This window comes from Galleria mellonella, unplaced genomic scaffold (genome assembly GCF_026898425.1).
Source record: "Galleria mellonella isolate WM207_F2 unplaced genomic scaffold, CSIRO_AGI_GalMel_v1 utg55, whole genome shotgun sequence".
Classification (NCBI taxonomy): domain Eukaryota; kingdom Metazoa; phylum Arthropoda; class Insecta; order Lepidoptera; family Pyralidae; genus Galleria; species Galleria mellonella.
The window spans coordinates 530,899-550,735 of record NW_026442115.1 but is presented as its reverse complement, the minus strand read 5'-3'; the positions used below and the strand labels follow the sequence as shown (position 1 = coordinate 550,735).

The window sequence follows — 19,837 nt, the reverse complement described above, 5'->3', positions numbered from 1 at the left end:
CAAAAAGTATTCGAATATAAAATAATTTGTTCTGTTTCTTAAAAATTTGCGAACGATTTTATTGTATTTTATTGTATTGTTAATTATCAGTGCTAAAATTATCGATCTTACCCAATGTCGATGTTCAGTTTGTGATGAATATCGAACATCGATGTTGAGCTTGCGATTATGACAACATCGATGTTTTTCAAATATCGAATCTCTAGTATGTTGATATAAATGACGTTGAGTTGATTGACATTTAAACTGTCAGTCATAAACTGTAATGTCATTCCAACCTCGCACCTAAGATGAAGGAATTCCATAGGAGTGATAAAATTATCAATTCATAGCAGGCTAGTGTATAGAAAATGTTATACGGCCGTATAACCCTACCAAATTCAGATACAACCTGCTTGCATACTTTCTACATAAACTGTATCAAATATATAATCTAGTAATGTTAAATTTGTCATTGACAAATAATTGATATATATCATACATTTTTTATACACTAGCCCGCTATGAATTAAGAAAATTGACAACTGATGGTGTATCTTTTGTCCCCTTTTTACTAATTATATTTGCGTAAGAAGAAAGGAGGCAACCATATGATTTACAGTTTTTATTTTATCATTCCTTCTATGTAATTCTTTGTTTTTAGGTCACACATTCAAAACCTCTTTTTTGTGTGTGTGCGTATGTGTATAAGCCCAGTGTTACCAATTTATTTATTTATTTATTTATAGAAACACCAACAGCATATTGCATTACAACATATTGTATATTATATATCAAACATTAAATACAATATAATATTAATATACATGCTTGTTTAGGATATTCCCAGCATTCCTCTCCTCCATAAGTTTCCACGCTTGGCAGGAGAGTAAGCAACCGCAGTTAGGTATTGGTGATGTTTTAAGAGGGACGTTGCTGCCTATCCCTCAGCCATTTAGTTCCCTTAGTCGCCTCTTGCGATACCCATGGAAAAGGAAAAGGTGGCCCATTCTATGTTGGGAATACACGCATAATAATGATAGGTATTAATTATGTATAATTTTTGGTGGCAAGTTAATACTCATTTTGATTTCAATGAACGGTATCTAGGTTCGTATATAAAAAATACCCGGAACATGCTACTTACATACGTAGAAATTATTTTTTTAATAATTTTATTCAGTAATAGGGTACTCAGTATACTGAGTTTTTTAAATAGGATATTTAAAAAATATAATATAGGATATAATATTTTAAATAGGAGTCGGCTTATAAGCCGACTCCTATTTAAAATAGTTTTACATTGAACCTTCTAATACTAATTAAATAAATATTATAAATACATAGGGGACTTGATTGAGGAATTAGCCAATTTAATGTTAATTGGAAAAACGTTTGTTTATGCGGTACAATTTATTAAATAAAATTTAATATTTTAAAGGGAACGAGGTATAAATAATTAAAAGTACCTAGACATTTATATTAATTTTACAGGGCTTCAAAACAACTTGATGACTTCCAATGATCGCGGGACTACGTATAATATAAATATTAATGGCATGGTATAGTAAGTATGTCTGCCTGTATCGGTCTGGTTGTTTTCTATATATATTAAGTACCAGTCATCATCATCATTTCAGCCATTATCAGTCCTCTGCTGGACATAAGCCTCCCCCATAGACTGCCATAAAGAACGGTCCTAAGCCACCTGCATCCACTAACTCCCTGAAATGCATTTTAAGTAGTCACTCCATTTAGTGGGGGTCGTTCTACACTGCGTTTATCCATACACGGTCGCCACTCAAGAACCTTTCTTCCATCGGTTGTCAGTTATTCGAGCTATGTGATCAGCCCATTGCCACTTCAGTTTGCTTATCCTTCGGGCTATGTCGGTTATTTTGGTTCTTGTGCGGATATCCTCGTTTCGGAAATTATCACGCAAAGAGAATCTGAGCGTAGCTCTCTTCATAGTCCGCTGATTAACTTGAAGCTTTTACATACAGGTAATCGTGTAGGACTATGTTTTGGTTCCATAAGTCATCACTGGCAACACGCACTGGTTAAAGACCATCGTCTTTAAATTCTAAGGTACTTTGGATGAAAAGATGTGGCATAATTTTCCGAGCGCTGCCGAGCCGAGTTGGATTCGTCGGTGGACCTCTCGGTCGAAGTTGGACTTACCCATTCGAACATCTTATCCCAGGTATACATACTCATCGACAACTTCGAGCGTAGTGTTCTCAATTGTAACCGATATAGGTGTGACATGGACGTTATACATGATTATAGTCTTGTTCATGTTCATCTTAAGATCTACCTGTTAAGAAACACCATTGAGGTCATTAAGCATAGTATTCGGATCCTCCAGGGATTCCACTATAATTACTATGTCATCGGCAAATCGAAGGTGAGTAATGTATTCACCATTGATGTTTATACGTAATCTTTTCCAATTTAAGAGTTTGAAAACATCTTGCAATGCAGCTGTGAAGAATTTCGGGGAATGACGTCACAATGTCTTACACCTTTTTGCACTGGAATGGGTTTATGGTATTAAATATCAATACTAACTTATTATTAAAAAAAATAAGTGCTATGTTTATTAATTAGTATTTCATAAAAATTCATACCTATGGCATTTTATTATAATAATTACATTTTTATCATATGCTTAGCATAAGCACAGATAATAAATTACTATGCGTAAGGTACATATTTTTAATGAATGAATAGTAATTGAGTATGACAAAGTATATTTTATATAACACAGGGAATAAAGTAATTCAACTAATAAATATAACTGTACAGTTGTATAAGTAAGATAAGACATCTTATTGTTGAAAGCAATCTTGTTGTACAAGCTCAGCTTTGGAATTAGATGGCGCTGTGATGTGACTCCGACTATTTATTATAGGTATATCTAGTAAATAATTTTTAGGTGATCTATGAAGCTCTATTGACCCATCGCAGAGACCTTACCATGAATTATCCACGATGGTTCCATTATGAACTATGTGGTGGTCTACCTGATATATCTATGTACGTATATTGTTAGCAATGGGATTAGTAGTTGACTGTTTAGATAGGCATTATTTTAAATTATTTTATAGTATGACCACAGATGTTTATATGTATAATATTGTATTATGTTATTCCAATATACTATGTTTCAGCTAAGAATATCTTGTTCGTACAGTGTACAGACAAGATCATTTAACTACATGATTATTTAAAATCAAATGTAAGGTATTTTTGTATCTATATACCTACCCAATGAAACTAAAATTCATTTCAGTAATAAATAGTGTAATTGGTTAGTTATAAAAAAAAATTAAACTAATTATATAATACACATTTTTGGTGATTGTAAATACCAATTTTTTTTAATTTAATTAAAAAAAAAATTTATATTTACCTAAAGAATATAAGACCTAACTATATTGAAAAATAATAAAAGTATATACATGTAGATTTATTGCATCGATTGAAAATCTTAATAATTATTTATGTAAACAAATAGTTTTAATTTTATATGGAATGGAATAAAAAAATAGATTTGAAGAACTGTAAATAGTTTTATTTATATAAATATTTACATAATTATGTATATATACATATATGTCTATTTCTTCACAGACTTAAAGGAAGAATAATATTTATTTTTTACCAAATCCTTTGTCCCGTCTTTTCTTGATGTGTTTTTTGGTTTTAGTTTTTCTTTTTTCTGCTTTCTCCTCTTTTACAGCCTTTTTTCTTGCTTTTTTGCTATTTGGAGACTCGTCTCTGGGTCTTGCATGATTTTTGAATTTTGTTTCTGAAAATTAGGAGCATAAAATTAATAATTATAAACTAAATCTAAATTAAATACTTAAATCAACCAGTAGAAAGATAATGTGGTTTTAAACCTTTCTTGAAGAAACATAATAGAAGGACTGTTTTGAATGTTTGAAGAGCTTTATTCCATAGCTGTGTAGTATGCAATGCAAATGTTACCCATAAAATTAGTTCTATATCTGGGAAGTTTCAGTAACCTTGAATGGTTTAGGGAAAGGCGTATGGGTCTGGAGGGAGGAAAGAGGAGATAACAAATGAAACTGGAAATGATGGTAGACAGGAAAATTAGGATCATTAATGGCAGAAATGAATATGATGATTTAATAATCGTCGTGTGTATTCTGTGATGTCAAGGAGTGCTGTTCAAAACTAATAGCTATGGGTACCACTTAGCAGTCAGCTTGTTTGTCACATAAAGAAATAAATATAAATACATTGTCATCTTCTTACCCTTATCCAAATTATTATAATAAATATATATATAATAAATAAGTAAATACATATTTTATAATAAAACTTACTATTTTGTTGAGCTTCCTCATCATTACTATTGTCATCGGAGCTAGTATCTGAACCACTTTCTGAGATGCTGATATCTTGTAATATCTCTGGAGTGTCAACAGTTACAGTTAGATCTTCATTGAAGCCTGCTATTTTTTTATACATTAAATCATTAGTTTCACCAACTTTTGCTTTGTTGATATCTCTTTCATAATTTATGACCTAAAACAATTTGTTATAAAAATAATTGAAAGAGGATGAAACAAAGGTGGTCTTTGATAATTCTTTTTATGTACCTTATAGATTTGGTATGAAAATAAAATATATGTAAATAAATATTTAGGATAATATTATAAATATTGTAATATATTTTTTTAATTGTAATTATTAGATACATTTATTTAAACACACATCAGTAGGTCTGTCTATATAGACAGTAAAAATGCATGACACAAAAACTAATGGTCTTAATAAAATTTGAGGTAATGATAAATTAATATACAATAATTTTTTTAAGAAAAATTTTGCACAATCAAAACTATAGGTAAAATGTAGTTACCTCTGTCAGTCGTTTTGGAATATAAACATTTTTAAAAGCTTCCTCTTCAATCTGCTCCTGTGCAGACATTTCTTCAAAATTTCTAGACGCTGCTTTCTCTGATAACTTTTCAAGACAGTCTTCTAGGTTTGTTTCATTAATAGTAGAATCCGTTATAAAATCAAAGAGCTCTTTTACAGTTAATGTAGCTACACCTCTTTTTCTAAAGAAATCTGATATATTGGTGCAGTCTTTTCTTAAAAACTCAAATGCATGTGGATGGTCATGTTCTACAGACTGTGAGACATCAATAACAACAATATTTCCTTTGTGATACAGAAGGTTAAACTCTGATAAATCAGCGTGAACTAATTTACATACATTGAACATTTTCCACATCATCATAATGCAGTCTCGGTATAATGACCGAGCTATGGATTGTGATATTTCAACATCTTTCAGTTTTGGTGAAGGCCAGCCCTTTTCTCCCATGAAAGACATAACCAAAACATGACTACGTAGAATTATTGGCTCTGGTACATTCAAGTTAGCATTGTACATTCTAACTAAATTTCTCATTTCTTTCTCTGCCCAAATCCTAACCATTTTACGAGGGTTGGATCTACAGTAACCATTCCTGAAACGGTATTCTCCAGAAACATATTTATCTCTATCTTTGAATACTAAAATAGATGTTTTAAAGATTTTAACTGCATAGTCACGACCCTCTTTTGAGGTGGCATGGTAGACATTTGCTTCTTTGCCTGTTGATATGCATCCATTTATTTCATTTATTATACCTCGATTTAGGAGTTTGAAGATAATCATTTTTGTACGAGGGTCCATAACTTGTTCCGCTGTAGCCCTATCATGCTTGTCTTTAACTTTGATTCGGCCATTATCAACTTTAGTGTAATTTTGATCAAGGAATTTTTGTGTATTATTGGGCATTAAAGGTTCATATTTATCAACATTGATTTTATTAATGTATTTCTTAAACAGCTTCTCTGTTGGTTGATATGTGTTGATTTTATTAGAAGGTGTTTGACAGTTTATACCCTCTTTCTTCTTTGTACTTTGTGTTGGATCATCAGAATCATAGAAGTAGTCATCCGAATCTACGTCATCATTGCTACTGTCCTTCTTATAAGTAGGCAACTCTGCAAACTGTTTTTTTAATATATGTTAATAAGGGTATAGACAAATTTATGAATAGGAAATGTGTAATTTTATTTTAATTTTTTTTCTATAAAAATGCAACTGTAAATATGATGAATAATTTATAATTATTGTTGTATAAAAACTAGGTAGGTATGAACACTATGTAAATAGGGGGGAAAATAATAGCTTTTTCTTGCTGAAGTAGTAATAAATCAGTTACTGCTTGACCATTACTTACAGCTAAACTCATGATCTCGTAAAACTTTTTTAGTAGGCAATTCTAATATCTAATTACTTTTATTACTAAAATGATAATCGTACTTACCCGTACCGATTTAACTTTTTTAATTATGTTTTCTTCATAGTCACTGAACTGGCCGCTTGATCCGTCAGACATTATTATTTAAATATTAATAACTTTTGCAATGAAGTTTGAAAAACACAACTTCAGACATTCTACAAATAAAACAACACGAATTGTTTTCTGACACTAGGTAAGTACCTATGATAACCTAAATAAAGCACGTGTATGTTGACATAAATGACTTAGAGTTGATTGTCATTTAAACTGTCAGTCATAAAATGTAATGTCATTCCAACCTCGCACCTAAGAAGAAGGAATTACATAGAAGGAGTGATAAAATTATCAGTTCATAGCAGGCTAGTGTATAGAAAATGTTATATGGCCGTATAATCCTACCAAATTCAGATACAACCTGCTTGCATACTTTCTACATAAACTGTATCAAATATATAATCTAGTAATGTTAAATTTGTCATTGACAAATAATTGATATATCGTACATTTTCTATACACTAGCTGCCTACTAAGAAAATTGACAACTGATGGTGTATCTTTCGTCCTCTTTTTACTAATTATATTTGAATAAGAAGAAAGGAGGCAACCATATGATTTACAGTTTTTATTTTATCATTCCTTCTATGTAATTCCTTGTTTTAGGTCACACATTCAAAACCTCTTTTTTGTGTGTGTGCGTATGTGTATAAGCCCAGTGTTACCAATTTATTTATTATTTATTTATTTATTCATGGAAACACCAACAGCATATTTTTTAATAGGTGATAATGGAATGGTAACGCCGTCTGCGCTATCGGTACATATTGGCGGGGCACCAGTGAGCGATGATATGTGACGATGATAGCAGATCAGTTTGCTCATTTTGATGAATTCCACTAGAATTTACCACAATGGTTTTCAGGGGGAACCACGTGGAGGTCGACCTGATAGGCTGTATTGCTGGCAATGGGTCAGTACTAACAATCCCATTCCCTCATCAACAGCATATTGCATTACAACATATATATCAGACATTAAATATAATACAATACTAACGCATATTTATAGCATTCCTCTCCCCCATAAAGGGGGGAGGAGGTTGCCAATAGTTGCCACGCTTGGCAGGAAGGTCGGCAACCGCAGTTAGGTATTGGTGATGTTTTAAGAGGCTCGGCCCTCGGCCATTTAGTTCCCTTAGTCGCCTCTTACGACAGCCATGGATATGTCAGAAACACACGAATAATAATGATAGGTATTAATTATGTATAATTTTTGATGGCAAGTTAACACTCATTTTGATTTCAATGAACGGTCTCTTACATTACATACATACGTACATACATACAACTTACATATGTAGAAATTATTTTTTTATTAATTTTATTCAGTAGTAGAGTATTCAGTATAAACCGACTAGAAAAAGTGTTTTACTTTCAACCTTCGAATACTAATTAAATAAATATTATAAATACATAGGGGACTTGATTGAGGAATTAGCCAATTCAATGTCAATTGGAAAAACGTTTGTTTATACGGTACAATTTGTTAAATAAAATTTAATATTTCAAAGGGGACGAGGTATAATTAATTAAAAGTACCTAGACATTTATATTAATTTTACAGGGCTTCAAAACAACTTGACGACTTCCAATGATCGCGGGACTACGTATAATATAAATATTAATGGCATGGTATAGTAAGTATGTCTGCCTGTATCGGTCTGGTTGTTTTCTATATATATTAAATACCAATCATCATCATCATTTCAGCCATTATCAGTCCACTGCTGGACATAAGCCTCCCCCATAGACTGCCATAAAGAACGGTCCTAAGCCACCTGCATCCACTGACTCTCTGAAATACATTTCAGGTCGTCACTCCATCTAGTGGGGGTCGTTCTACACTGAGTTTATCCATATACGGTCGCCACTTAAGAACTTTTCTTCTATCGGTTGTCAGTTATCCGAGCTATGTCGAAGTTGGACTTACCCATTCGAACATCTTATCCCAGGTATACATACTCATCGACAACTTCGAGCGTAGTGTTCTCAATTGTAACCGGTATAGGTGTGACATGGACGTTATACATGATTATAGTCTTTTTCATGTTCGTCGTAAGACCTACCTGTTAAGAAACACCAAACACAGGATCCGAATACTATGCTCAATGACCTTGAGCATAGTATTCGGATCCTCCAGGGATTCCACCATAATTACTGTCATCGGCAAATCGAAGGTGTGAAGATGTACTCACCATTGATGTTTATACCTAATCTTTTCCAGTTTAAGAGTTTGAAAACATCTTGCAATGCAGCTGTCAAGAGTTTCGGGGATATGACGTCACCATGTCTTACACCTTTCTGCACTGGGATGAGTTTATGGTATAAAGAACCAATACTAACTTATTATTAAACAAAAAATAAGTGCTATGTTTATTCATCAGTATTTCATAAAAATTCATACCTATGGCATTTTATTATAATAATTATAATTTTTATCATATGCTTAGCATAAGCACAGATAATAAATTACTATGCGTAAGGTATAAATTTTGAATAAACTAATAATGAATGATTATGACAAAGTATATTTTATATAACACAGGGAATAAAGTAACACAACTAATAAATGTAACAGTACAATTGTGTAAGTACAATAAGACGTAAGACGGTGTAATTGCTGAAAGCAATCTTGTTGTACAAGCTCAGCTTTGGAATTAGATGGCGCTGTGATATGACTCCGACTAATTAAGTATATTTATTGTTAGAAAATAGTTTATAGATGAACACTTGTTTTAATAAATGAAAATGATCTATGAAGCTCTATTGACACATCGCGGAAAACTTACCATTAATTATCCACGATGGTTCCACTATGAACTATGTGGAGATCTACCTTACATATCTATGTACGTATATTGTTAGCAATGGGATCAGTAGTTCCCATTACTAACAATCAGTTGGTTTAATATTTAAGAGAACATTGAATTGTATAGGTAATTCCCTCAGAACCATTATTGTTCCAGTTAATAATTTGACATATTCCATGTATATCTTTAGGAAAACCGTAAGTACTACCGAATACCTAGCAATATGTAGGAAATTATCGGAATGCATTTTATGATTAATTCAAGGAAAACCATGTTGCTGTTATGATTTTTACTAAGAAAAATCATAATAGTGCACTTAAGATTCAAGAATTCTGCAGTAATAATATTTCTGTATGGAGATTTGATCGTAATTGATTTCGTGATGATATCAGAAAACTATTCCGAAAAATCATTGCATTCTAGCCTAAATATTTTTACTCATTTTTTTTATAACTAGCCAGTATGTCCTCTAGATAAAAAAAGTTTATATAGGTATTATCTACTTGGTAAGAAATTATATAATAATTGATTTATAATTTGAAATAGTATGTGTTGCTTAGACTTTTTTGAGCAGTGTATATATGTTGTCGTTTTAAAATCATTCAAAGTAATTTTTTATTATTACATTAATTAGTAACCAATACATAGGTACATATATATATATATATATATATATATATATATATATATATATATATATATATATATATATATATATATATATATATATATATATATATATATATATATATATATATATATATATATATATATATATATATATATATATATATATATATATATATTAGCAGAAGAAATAGTTCGAAATTCAAACTTATAAAATCGTCTTGGTCTGGGTGATTTTTATTCTGAATTTTAAAAAATGGCGCGTTTTCTTTTGATTTAAAGATAAAAGTCAGTCAAGTGCCAATTTATTTGACTAAACTCGATGCTCTATCTATATAGATATATCTAGAGAGAAGAATTGTAATAAAGAAAGAAAGCAAGAAAAATATTAATTCGATGGACACCAATAACAGAAACAAACAATTACAAAAATAAATTAAATAAAAAGAAAATACAAAGATAAACTTATATCTAATTAGAAATTATGTGACCAAAATGTTCACTACTCAACTAAGCGTCAAGGCGTTCATGCATAACGCCTAAACGCTGATTTTCTGTGAATCCTGTGAAACTGTGGAATTTCCTTCACATTTGTTACATTGTGTATGTGTTATATTTTATATCTATTATCTATTTTATACTTACTTTAAATATATCAAAAGTTTAGACGTTGCCAGGAAATTCAAATTTTGAAGAAAATTTAGAATCTTTTTAAATTACCGACCGACATCGGCTTGGCTCGCACTGGTAGACTGGTTGAAATTTCTTAACCTTTTTGAATATAAAAAAATATACATATACATATGTATATAAACATCAACACAAATTCATAAAATAATATAAATACTACTTACATGTATACAAAAAACTACTATACGTAAAAACTAGAAAAATGTACTTCAATTGGAGGCCCTCAAAAGACCTTAAATTAAGAGAATTGACGGAATTTAGAAAGTCAAACCGTTCCTTCAGGTAGCGAGGGGAAGAAGAGTTAACAAGGAAATTTATAATATTGCATTAGATGTGGTAAATCGCATGCATAACATTAAATATAAAAATAATAATATATGATGTGGTGGACAGATGGAGTAGTACGTTATGACGTTTTTACTATTGGTTGCAGTTGATTAATCAAGTAACAAAGGTCGGGGTTGACCTTAGTTTAGTTGTAATTAGCGTAGGCATATAAAAAGTAATTGTCAAGGTAAGGAAAAAAGGAAATGCATCTGAAACCGTTTACCCAAGTAAATGAAGATTACCACATTTTTCTACTACTACTAGAAATTTTTTATTTATTAAAGGCATATTTTTTGACAATTAAGTATTTATTACCACGATTATTTGAAAATCTGGGGTAGGATATATTGCTAGCCAATGGGTCCGTTATTAACCACGAGGCTAGCGGTATAATAAATATTACTGGGTGTTTAATGATATCGTATGTATATATATATATATATATATATATATATATATATATATATATATATATATATAAATTATTATATGTTAGTTATTAAATAATGAATACAACTGAACGAATTAGAATTAAAGTAGGTATTATCACTTGGGATACTTTTTGCCACTATTCATGTAGGGAATAGTCAAGGAACATAGCCAGTATGCTATAGCTATATTTTTATATATAATAAGAAAGATATTTTTTTTTAACATATGAATTTGATCTTGCTAATCCATTTTAAATCGGAAGTTCATTTACCTCACTTAAATAAACATACTTAGGTGAGGTATATGTTTACAGGAAATTATTTATTCTTATAATTACTTTGAACATGTGCTGTGAATAATTTTAATTTATGATATCAAAAGTAGGTGCCATTCAAATTATCTTAATGTATTTAATTTATTTCCGTATTACTAAATTATATTGAAATTTAACTTCAGATTGCAATATCATATAAATTCACACTATGATTATAGGGTCATAGGATGAGCATACGATTTGTCATTTCAAAACCCTATGTCTATTAGATAATGCACAGCAATAATTGCCGCCTATTGGTATAAGAAGCACCATACACAACACAACACAATAAATATTGTGATGTATTATAATTAAAATATTCTTATTCTAATTCTAAATTTAAAATTATACTTTAAATTATCACTTATAGGAATATTTTTGTACGAATCCAGCTATATTATTATCATAATAAAATTCGTCTAATCAAAACACAGCAACAAGCACAATAAGGTAGATAATACGTACTTTATTACAGATTTAGGTACAAAATTTTTAGCTAGATATATTGCAATATTGCAGTTTAAGTTACTTCATGGTAATAATTATCATTAAATCGTTACCGGTGCACGCATATAATCATAGCCGTCATAGAGGCATCTTCCGACGATCACTTACAAAGATAACATGCTACGGATACGTTTAGTTAAATATTACTTGAACGGACTAAAACATAACCTTATGAAGTGAATTGACGTCGTACTGAAGTATTTAAGAAGGCTACGCTTTGAGTGACGGGCCAAAACCTCGCAATAACGGCTCGCGGCCGGCCGAAACAGTTTAATAACATTCATATAACAAATGAATTGGAATTGAATCTGTTTGATTCGTGTAAAGAGAGACAAAGAAATCCAAATGCCTGCCGATTCAGACCTGATTGTACCAGGAGGAGAAGACAGGGATGTTGATAAAAGCCTGTTTAAAAGTCTCCCGGAGAGATCAAAACATGAAGACTTCATCAGGCGGGCAGTGGACTTACTGGTCGAGAGAGTAGTGTTCGGTAGAACATCGAGGACTTCTAAGGTAGTAGAGTGGACTGCGCCAGAGGATATTAAAACTGCCATTGATTTGAAACCTAGAGATGGACCTGTTTCACATGATGAACTTTTAGGAATTATGGCTGATGTAAGTTGGGTTACTTCATATGGTTGAATTCGTGTAACATATAATTAAAATATATTTATTTACAGATTACATATATATATTTTAATGAACGTAAAATAAATCCCAGTCAAAACCTCCCGCCATAATTATAATGTCAATGAAGATATTTCTGATATGGCAGGCAATTATTAAACAAATATTTAAATATGAAAAATGTCAAATTTTTGTATACATAATATTACAAACAACAAGAGTTGTTTTTGTAACTTAAGGTTCTTAAAAACTTCAATGATCTATGTTCTATTATGTTACAGAATTATTTAAATTTACGAACATATGAATTTTTTCAGGTCGCGAGATACTCGGTTAATACTGGACATCCTTACTTCGTCAATCAACTGTTCTCAACTGTTGATCCATACGGTTTAATAGGACAGTGGTTAACCGACGCATTAAATCCCAGCGTATACACTTATGAAGTAGCTCCAGTTTTTACTCTCATGGAAGAAGAGGTTCTCCGTGAGATGAGGAGTATTGTTGGATGGCCAGAAGGTCAAGGTGACGGGATTTTTTGTCCTGGTGGATCTGTTGCTAATGGCTACGCTATTAGTTGCGCTCGATTCTATTACTATCCAGAAATTAAGGTCAGTGCTTTTATATTAGCTGTAATCATTACGTAACCATTTTGTGTTAAAATAATTATGTTCAGTGTGCTCCCTATAAATGATTCGATTAATAAGGCAAGTAAATTATCGAGCTTTTAATATTTACTTATAGAAAAATTTAGTATGAGAAGAAAAATTAAGATTGAACAGTGCGCCTATTAAAAATGTGTGTCTAAAACATTTTTAAAGAAAATTATCGGTTTGTAATATAATCAAAATGCTCAACCATAGCAAAAAATAGATCAGTCTGGAAATTGGTCTCAAGATGCACTATGAATATGGCTTAACTAGTATACCTTCGTGCTTCTAGTACCTGTGTATTGGTAAAGGACTCATGCATCGTTTATAAATCTTTAGTGGTTATGGAAGCAAGGATAAATATTAGAAAAAATAAGTTACTCAAAAATTTTAACATGTAATTGGACATTTATTATTAATATAAAATTAAAATAAAACCAATTGAAACTTAGTCAATGTCCTGATTTAATTCAATTAAAGTAATATGAACATAGTATATTTTGTTGAGAGTAATATAGAACTTTGGCAAGGACGAAGGACAATTAGAAATTTTTAGTTTCTTCTTTTTTTCATTGACGATGATTCAAACTGCATCTGGGGAATTTGAATTATAATTTACAATATAGTGACTGGGCGACGAGAACGTAATTTCCTGTAACTATACAGATACGTTACGTCACCTGGAAGTAAGTGCATAGTACGTATACAGAAGTACTTTATGTCAATATGCGTATATATTGTGTAATTATTGGAATAACCCTTTAAATTTACAGAAATTACAGTAGGTACTTTCTTCCACTAATATTTTTTCTTATCTATCATTTTTATATCGATATTTCCTTTCAAAGCAATTTATTCTTATATGATAATATAGCGATACTATTACTAATTTATTATTACTATAATCATGTCAATATTTATGGTGACCACATTTTAATAGCAATTTTCTTGATTATCCACCGTCATATCAGCTTATACTATCCAATACTGGATATAGGCCTTCCCTAGTGCCTTACAATATGTCCGATCCTCGGCTTTCTGCACTAATTGCCACACGTTACTGGTCCTTTTCATAGAAGAATTTATGTCAATAAGTCACCATGCTTATTATTCGTACTTATTATTAATACCTGAGATTATTCTAAAAGAATTGTGTTTATGTTTAAGTTAGCCACAAAATTATTAATAAATTAATTGACCTTGACCTAGAAAATGGAGGACTATATTTAAATTGTATAATTTTAAATCTAATTTACATTTATTAGGCAGTCTATATAACATTATAATTAGACAAATAAATAATATTCCGACTAATTTATACACATAATAGACATAAAGTATGATAAACACTATTTAGTTTAAATATAAAATTTATATTTAATGTTTTTCGCAAGTAAACGTAACGAAGTTCATTCATGTTAATCTCTTTTCTCAAATAAATTCTTATATTTAGATTTAATAATTGAAACTTCTCAATTAATTTTAATGAAATTTTGTAGATATATTTTATTTGTTCCAACTTTACCACAAGTAAAAAATGGATCCAGTACATGACGGTAAGGGGCAACAGAACACTTGCTGGGTCAGCAGTTACTGTATAATTGTAAATTTTGTAGATTGTTTTATATTTAACTAACTTTTTGCCTGCTATTTGGTGCGCGTGGATTTTGGAAGTAGAATAACAAATGAAATAGATCACTTTTATACACTTATCAAAATGATATGTACATCAGTTTTAAAGTTAGATTTTCAGGAACATAATTGTATTCCTGAACATCTAACTTGTTAACAAACCGCATCTAATTTAATGCAGTAATTTTTTTCGTGATACCCCAACAAAGGTACAGACAGCCATAATTTCTAAAAAATATTGTTTTTGCCTCTATTGCCCTTATACAGAAATTGTTTAGTAAAATTTTTATTAGTAAGATTTCCATAACAACTGTTTCCATTTATATACTTGCAAACGGCCTTATAACAAGGTTTTGAAGTATAATAAGCAATAACAGTTTGTTGACCCAATTTCAATTACCAGTATAATGGATCTATAATTATAAGTTATTACAATTTCGCAGAAACAGATCATAGGTTGTTCTAGGTCATTCATGCTGTACTAATCGTGCTAAATTACAGTTGATAGTTTTAAAACCACAAAAAATTTAAGAGTTTCTTATTTTGAGTGCATATCTTACTAATGTAATAAAATTGTGACTAACATATATATGTAGGGACAGAGTAGGTGTGGTATATTTTTATAAGAAAACGTATATACAGTATTTTTATGTATTTTCATATTTAGTCATATGAGTATGATGTAGAATTCGAGGTTTCATACCTCCGGTCAAATTGTTTATAATTACTCTTCTCCATTCAAATGTTGCCTGGAAGAGATCGCTTTTAGCGATAAGGTCGCCCATTGTTTTCTCAGTATAATTCTTTTCTTGTAATTGTTTCTATATTTTTTTTAATAATCTTTTGGAGGACAAAGAGTACCTATCTATTCAAATTGTCAATTATATTTATTATTGTTGATATGCTAGAAATCTCATTACTCCAATTAAAGTATGAATTTAGCGATAAAGTAACATCATCTCTTTCTAAATTTAGATCAATGAATTATATTTAAGATGCTCAATTCAAAGTTAAAGCAAGATCAAGCAATTATCGGCACTAAGAAAGATTTTTGAAATTCTACGAGAATAGAAGAAAACTGATACTGTGTGGTGAAGCTCTGGACAAAAGTTGGTAAACAACTAAAATATTAATAAGTTGTATGTTACATTACAGAGTAAAGGAGTCTACGCGGTGCCAAAACTGGTTCTCTTCACTTCAGAACTTGCACATTACTCTACGAAAAAAATGGCCGCATTCATGGGTATAGGCAGCGATAACTGTGTTCTTGTGAAAACTGATAAATGTGGTAAAATTGATGTAAATGATTTGGAAATGAAGATTACTGAAGCTATAGAAGACGGTGCTACCCCATTTCTAGTAACAGCAACAGCAGGGACGACTGTCTACGGAGCATTTGACCCTTTAGTACCAATTGCTGCAGTGTGCAAAAAATACAATATTTGGCTTCATGTAGATGCAGCGTGGGGAGGTGGTGCTTTGATGTCGAAGAAGCACAGGCATCTTTTATCAGGAATTGAACTGTGAGTATTCATTAATTTATTTGTATCCTGGTATGCTGATTAATGGCTTCTTTCAATTATTTCTATTTATTTTGATTCATACAAGTTTCGACGTTAGTTATGCGGTAGTTTCTATAAAACTGTTCAAACTTGTTTTTTCATTTACTTTCGTGGTCTTTCATTATGTACTTTAGGATTTGGAGAAAAAAAAAATGTTGTTACGAATGAAATTTTATCTTAGTAAATTGGCACGTCCAATAGAATTCCTATTTTTGATGTAATTTTTATATACAATTACATAATAAATTAGGAAGTGTCCAATTAACTCTTTATGGATGGAATAGAATTGATAGAACAAATTAGTTTGTTATATCGATAGGCTTTTCTCCTGATCATGCATAGTAATATGAGTGTTTATCTCTATGTTCATATGTGTCATCAAAATGCTGTTATTGCTCGGTTAATAATTTTGTAAGCACTTATAAGTGTATTTTTTTTATTGAGTTGTTTAGTTATAATGCTTTTTTTTTATAGTATGCTACATACGAGGCTTATTTAAAATTATTTAATGAAAATAAACTACAAATATCAAGGCAAGGCCCTCAAGGATATTTTAGCTTCCATCTATAATATAATAAAAAATACGGTTTCTATAAATAAAAATATGTATATTATGTTAAATAACGTTTGAAGAAGTTATTCTTTAGCTTAGAACACAGGATCCAAACAACAAGCGGTTGAGAAATTTGTCAACTGATTGTACTCGTTTTTATTACACTGTAATGTAACTTAAAAAACATTCCGATTAATTGAAGATCAGGGTTCAAATACAGTTAGATTAAGTTTTTTTTTTTAATTATAATATAACAGAAATATAATTTTCGCTTATACCTAGTCCCTTTCGAGTGGGTGCAATGGCTATCTATTTTATATTTTAACTATATAATCTGGGCCGGATTCTCACACGTAAACATAATTTTCGAAAAGAATATTTAGATAATGTTAAAGTCGGTTTAGTTATTTTAGAAATTATCCATTACAAACCAACAATCAAACAATCAAATCTTTCATCGTTATAGCATTATATACTAATGCTATAAAGAAGAAAGGATGAAACTAGTTTTGCTATGAGACTATTCCTCTCGAAAAAATATCTAAACGACACGGGGAGAGTTTTACAGTCTTTGTAATTTTACATTTTATTAACCGTACTCACGACCTTGTTCGCGTTATCAAAATAATAAATAACTTATATCCTTTTCGATGTCAATATTTCACGTGTGCAAACTTTTATTACGATTGGTTGAGCTAAGAGGTATTAATAAACAAGTTAACTTTCACATTTATAATACAAGTAAGAATATAAAGGAATACGATATAAGTATTATCAATTGATCCTGAACTCTCCTGTTATTTTATGTGTGTAAAATGAATTCTAATATTTTACTTTCTTGTAATCTATTTGATACTAATTAAATTAATTTGGTATGTGTATGTTCGTCTTATTAACATATACTTATGTAACTATTATTATTTGTGTATTTTATTGTGTTGTTTTATTTTTATATTTTCGCATTACATATGCGTTGATTTTGATTTTCTCTTTTTATTAGCCCCCTATAGTTATAGGCATTCTTTGTCATTAGTTCGAAAATGATTACAATAAAAATGCAAATATTTCTTCCAGGGCCGACTCAGTGACGTGGAATCCTCACAAGCTCTTAGCTGCGCCTCAACAGTGCTCCACGTTTTTAATTAGGCACAAGAATGTCCTCAAGGAAGGGCACTCTTCCAACGCGAAGTATCTCTTCCAAAAAGACAAATTCTACGACACATCGTACGACACCGGGGATAAACACATTCAGTGTGGACGTCGGGCTGATGTACTAAAATTCTGGTTTATGTGGAAAGCGAAAGGTTCAGAAGGTTTCGAGAAACATATTGATACACTATTCGACAACGCTAAATATTTCTTGGAGCACATACGACAACGTGACGGGTTTCAATTGGTCGTCGAGAATCCAGAATGCACTAATGTAATGTTTTGGTACATACCCACGTGTCTCCGTGGCCGCGAAAATGAACCAGATTATAAAGAAAGGTTGAACAAGGTCGCACCAAAAATAAAAGAACGAATGATAAAGGAAGGAAGTATGATGGTCACGTATCAACCACAAGGTGACCTTGCAAATTTCTTCCGCATAGTGTTCCAAAATTCCGCTTTGGATCACAAGGATATGGTTTACTTCGCCAACGAATTCGAAAGGCTCGGCAAAGACATAGTCGTTTGATTTGTAACACGAGATAAATTAATTTACGCGCACACATATTTATTAATACGTGTATATAACGTACAAAATCTTGCATCATTGTAATCTGTGATTGTATTTTATAATTTAAGATTTTACTTTTGAATATTTTTTTCATTTTACGTACTATAGAACTTACTATTAATAATTATTTATTTTAATTTATAAATAAAAATGTATATTTTGAGTGAAATGAAATGAGAGTGGATAAATTACTATCAGATAGAATGGATATTAAAAAAAAAGATATCTTATTTTTATTTCTTTTGAAAGATTAAATTTTATATTCATTACAGTAAACTGAAGTCATGTTTGAGGTATTATTAAAAACAATATAAGTAAATTTATAATTCCAAAAATTGTACGTAAACCGACTTATTTTTCATCATGTCGTAAATATTATAGATCCTTTCGTGGAATATTCATAATTGAAAGTAATAAAATGACTGATACTGTTTTATTTGTATACCATAAAAATGCGAGAAAATTGTTAAGTGAGTAACGATGCTATACTAAAATATATAAATATAACTTCTGTCAACTAATATTTTTTTTATTAAATTATCAATTTAAGTAAAATTTCTAATATATATGTTATAATATTTTAATTTGGGAATTCTTTTTTATATGAAATGGAACGATAGCTCTGCTGACGATCCACTTGATGGATAGTGCTAATCATCCTATGTAGAGGAGGAAGGCATTGTTATTAATGCGAACTACCAGTCCCATTGCTAGCAATATACTCTGTTAGGTCTACCTCTACGTGACCCCCCTGGAAACAATCGTGCTGAATTCCAGGTGTATACATCACGATGGGCTAACTGACCTACTTTTTTATTCTCGCTTATCATTCTTCACTGGTGCCCCATCAGCGTATACTATTAACGCAGGCCCCTTCCGTCATTACTATTCTATTATCATTCATTAAAAAAGAAACTTCCTATGTATAGATAGATATTTCGCTACTCACGATGGGTCAACCTACAACTCACTTATCATCCAACGTATATTAATAGCCCAAGGCGGATTACCGTT

The 19,837-nt window shown here is 30.7% G+C and overlaps 2 protein-coding genes across 4 annotated transcripts; one reads left to right on the top strand and one right to left on the bottom strand.

Moving 5' to 3' along the window:
* Positions 1-2,270: 2,270 nt before the first annotated feature.
* Positions 2,271-6,535, bottom strand: LOC128201575 (serine/threonine-protein kinase RIO1-like). 3 transcript variants are annotated; one of them, XM_052898975.1, is made up of 5 exons: positions 6,339-6,535; positions 4,874-6,019; positions 4,335-4,536; positions 3,647-3,793; positions 2,271-2,296 (listed from the first exon to the last, which is right to left on the bottom strand). In XM_052898975.1, the coding sequence occupies exons 1-5, from the start codon at positions 6,408-6,410 to the stop codon at positions 2,286-2,288; spliced, it is 1,578 nt and encodes a 525-aa protein (XP_052754935.1). In that variant the 5' UTR covers positions 6,411-6,535; the 3' UTR covers positions 2,271-2,285. The 3 variants fall into 3 exon arrangements, with proteins under 3 accessions (XP_052754935.1, XP_052754936.1, XP_052754934.1); XM_052898976.1 differs by lacking the exon at positions 2,271-2,296 and having other exon boundaries at positions 3,535-3,793; positions 6,345-6,535; XM_052898974.1 differs by lacking the exon at positions 2,271-2,296 and having other exon boundaries at positions 3,535-3,793; positions 6,339-6,534.
* A 5,735-nt stretch (positions 6,536-12,270) lies between these two features.
* Positions 12,271-19,361, top strand: LOC113521309 (cysteine sulfinic acid decarboxylase). The gene is made up of 4 exons (XM_026906813.3): positions 12,271-12,694; positions 13,024-13,317; positions 16,144-16,511; positions 18,178-19,361. The coding sequence occupies exons 1-4, from the start codon at positions 12,425-12,427 to the stop codon at positions 18,779-18,781; spliced, it is 1,536 nt and encodes a 511-aa protein (XP_026762614.1). The 5' UTR covers positions 12,271-12,424; the 3' UTR covers positions 18,782-19,361.
* Positions 19,362-19,837: the final 476 nt, after the last annotated feature.

What these genes read in the sequence shown, in the direction of transcription:
- LOC128201575 (XM_052898975.1), bottom strand. Translation starts at nt 6,410, where the DNA reads ATGTCTGACGGATCAAGCGGCCAGTTCAGTGACTATGAAGAAAACATA. An exon ending in AAAAAGTTAAATCGGTACGG is followed by an intron (nt 6,020 to 6,338) that starts GTAAGTACGATT and finishes TTAAAAAAACAG; the next exon opens with TTTGCAGAGTTGCCTACTTA. An exon ending in TGAGGAAGCTCAACAAAATA is followed by an intron (nt 3,794 to 4,334) that starts GTAAGTTTTATT and finishes CCTAATTTTCAG; the next exon opens with AAACAAAATTCAAAAATCAT.
- LOC113521309 (XM_026906813.3), top strand. Translation starts at nt 12,425, where the DNA reads ATGCCTGCCGATTCAGACCTGATTGTACCAGGAGGAGAAGACAGGGAT. An exon ending in TTTTAGGAATTATGGCTGAT is followed by an intron (nt 12,695 to 13,023) that starts GTAAGTTGGGTT and finishes GAATTTTTTCAG; the next exon opens with GTCGCGAGATACTCGGTTAA. An exon ending in CTTTTATCAGGAATTGAACT is followed by an intron (nt 16,512 to 18,177) that starts GTGAGTATTCAT and finishes TATTTCTTCCAG; the next exon opens with GGCCGACTCAGTGACGTGGA.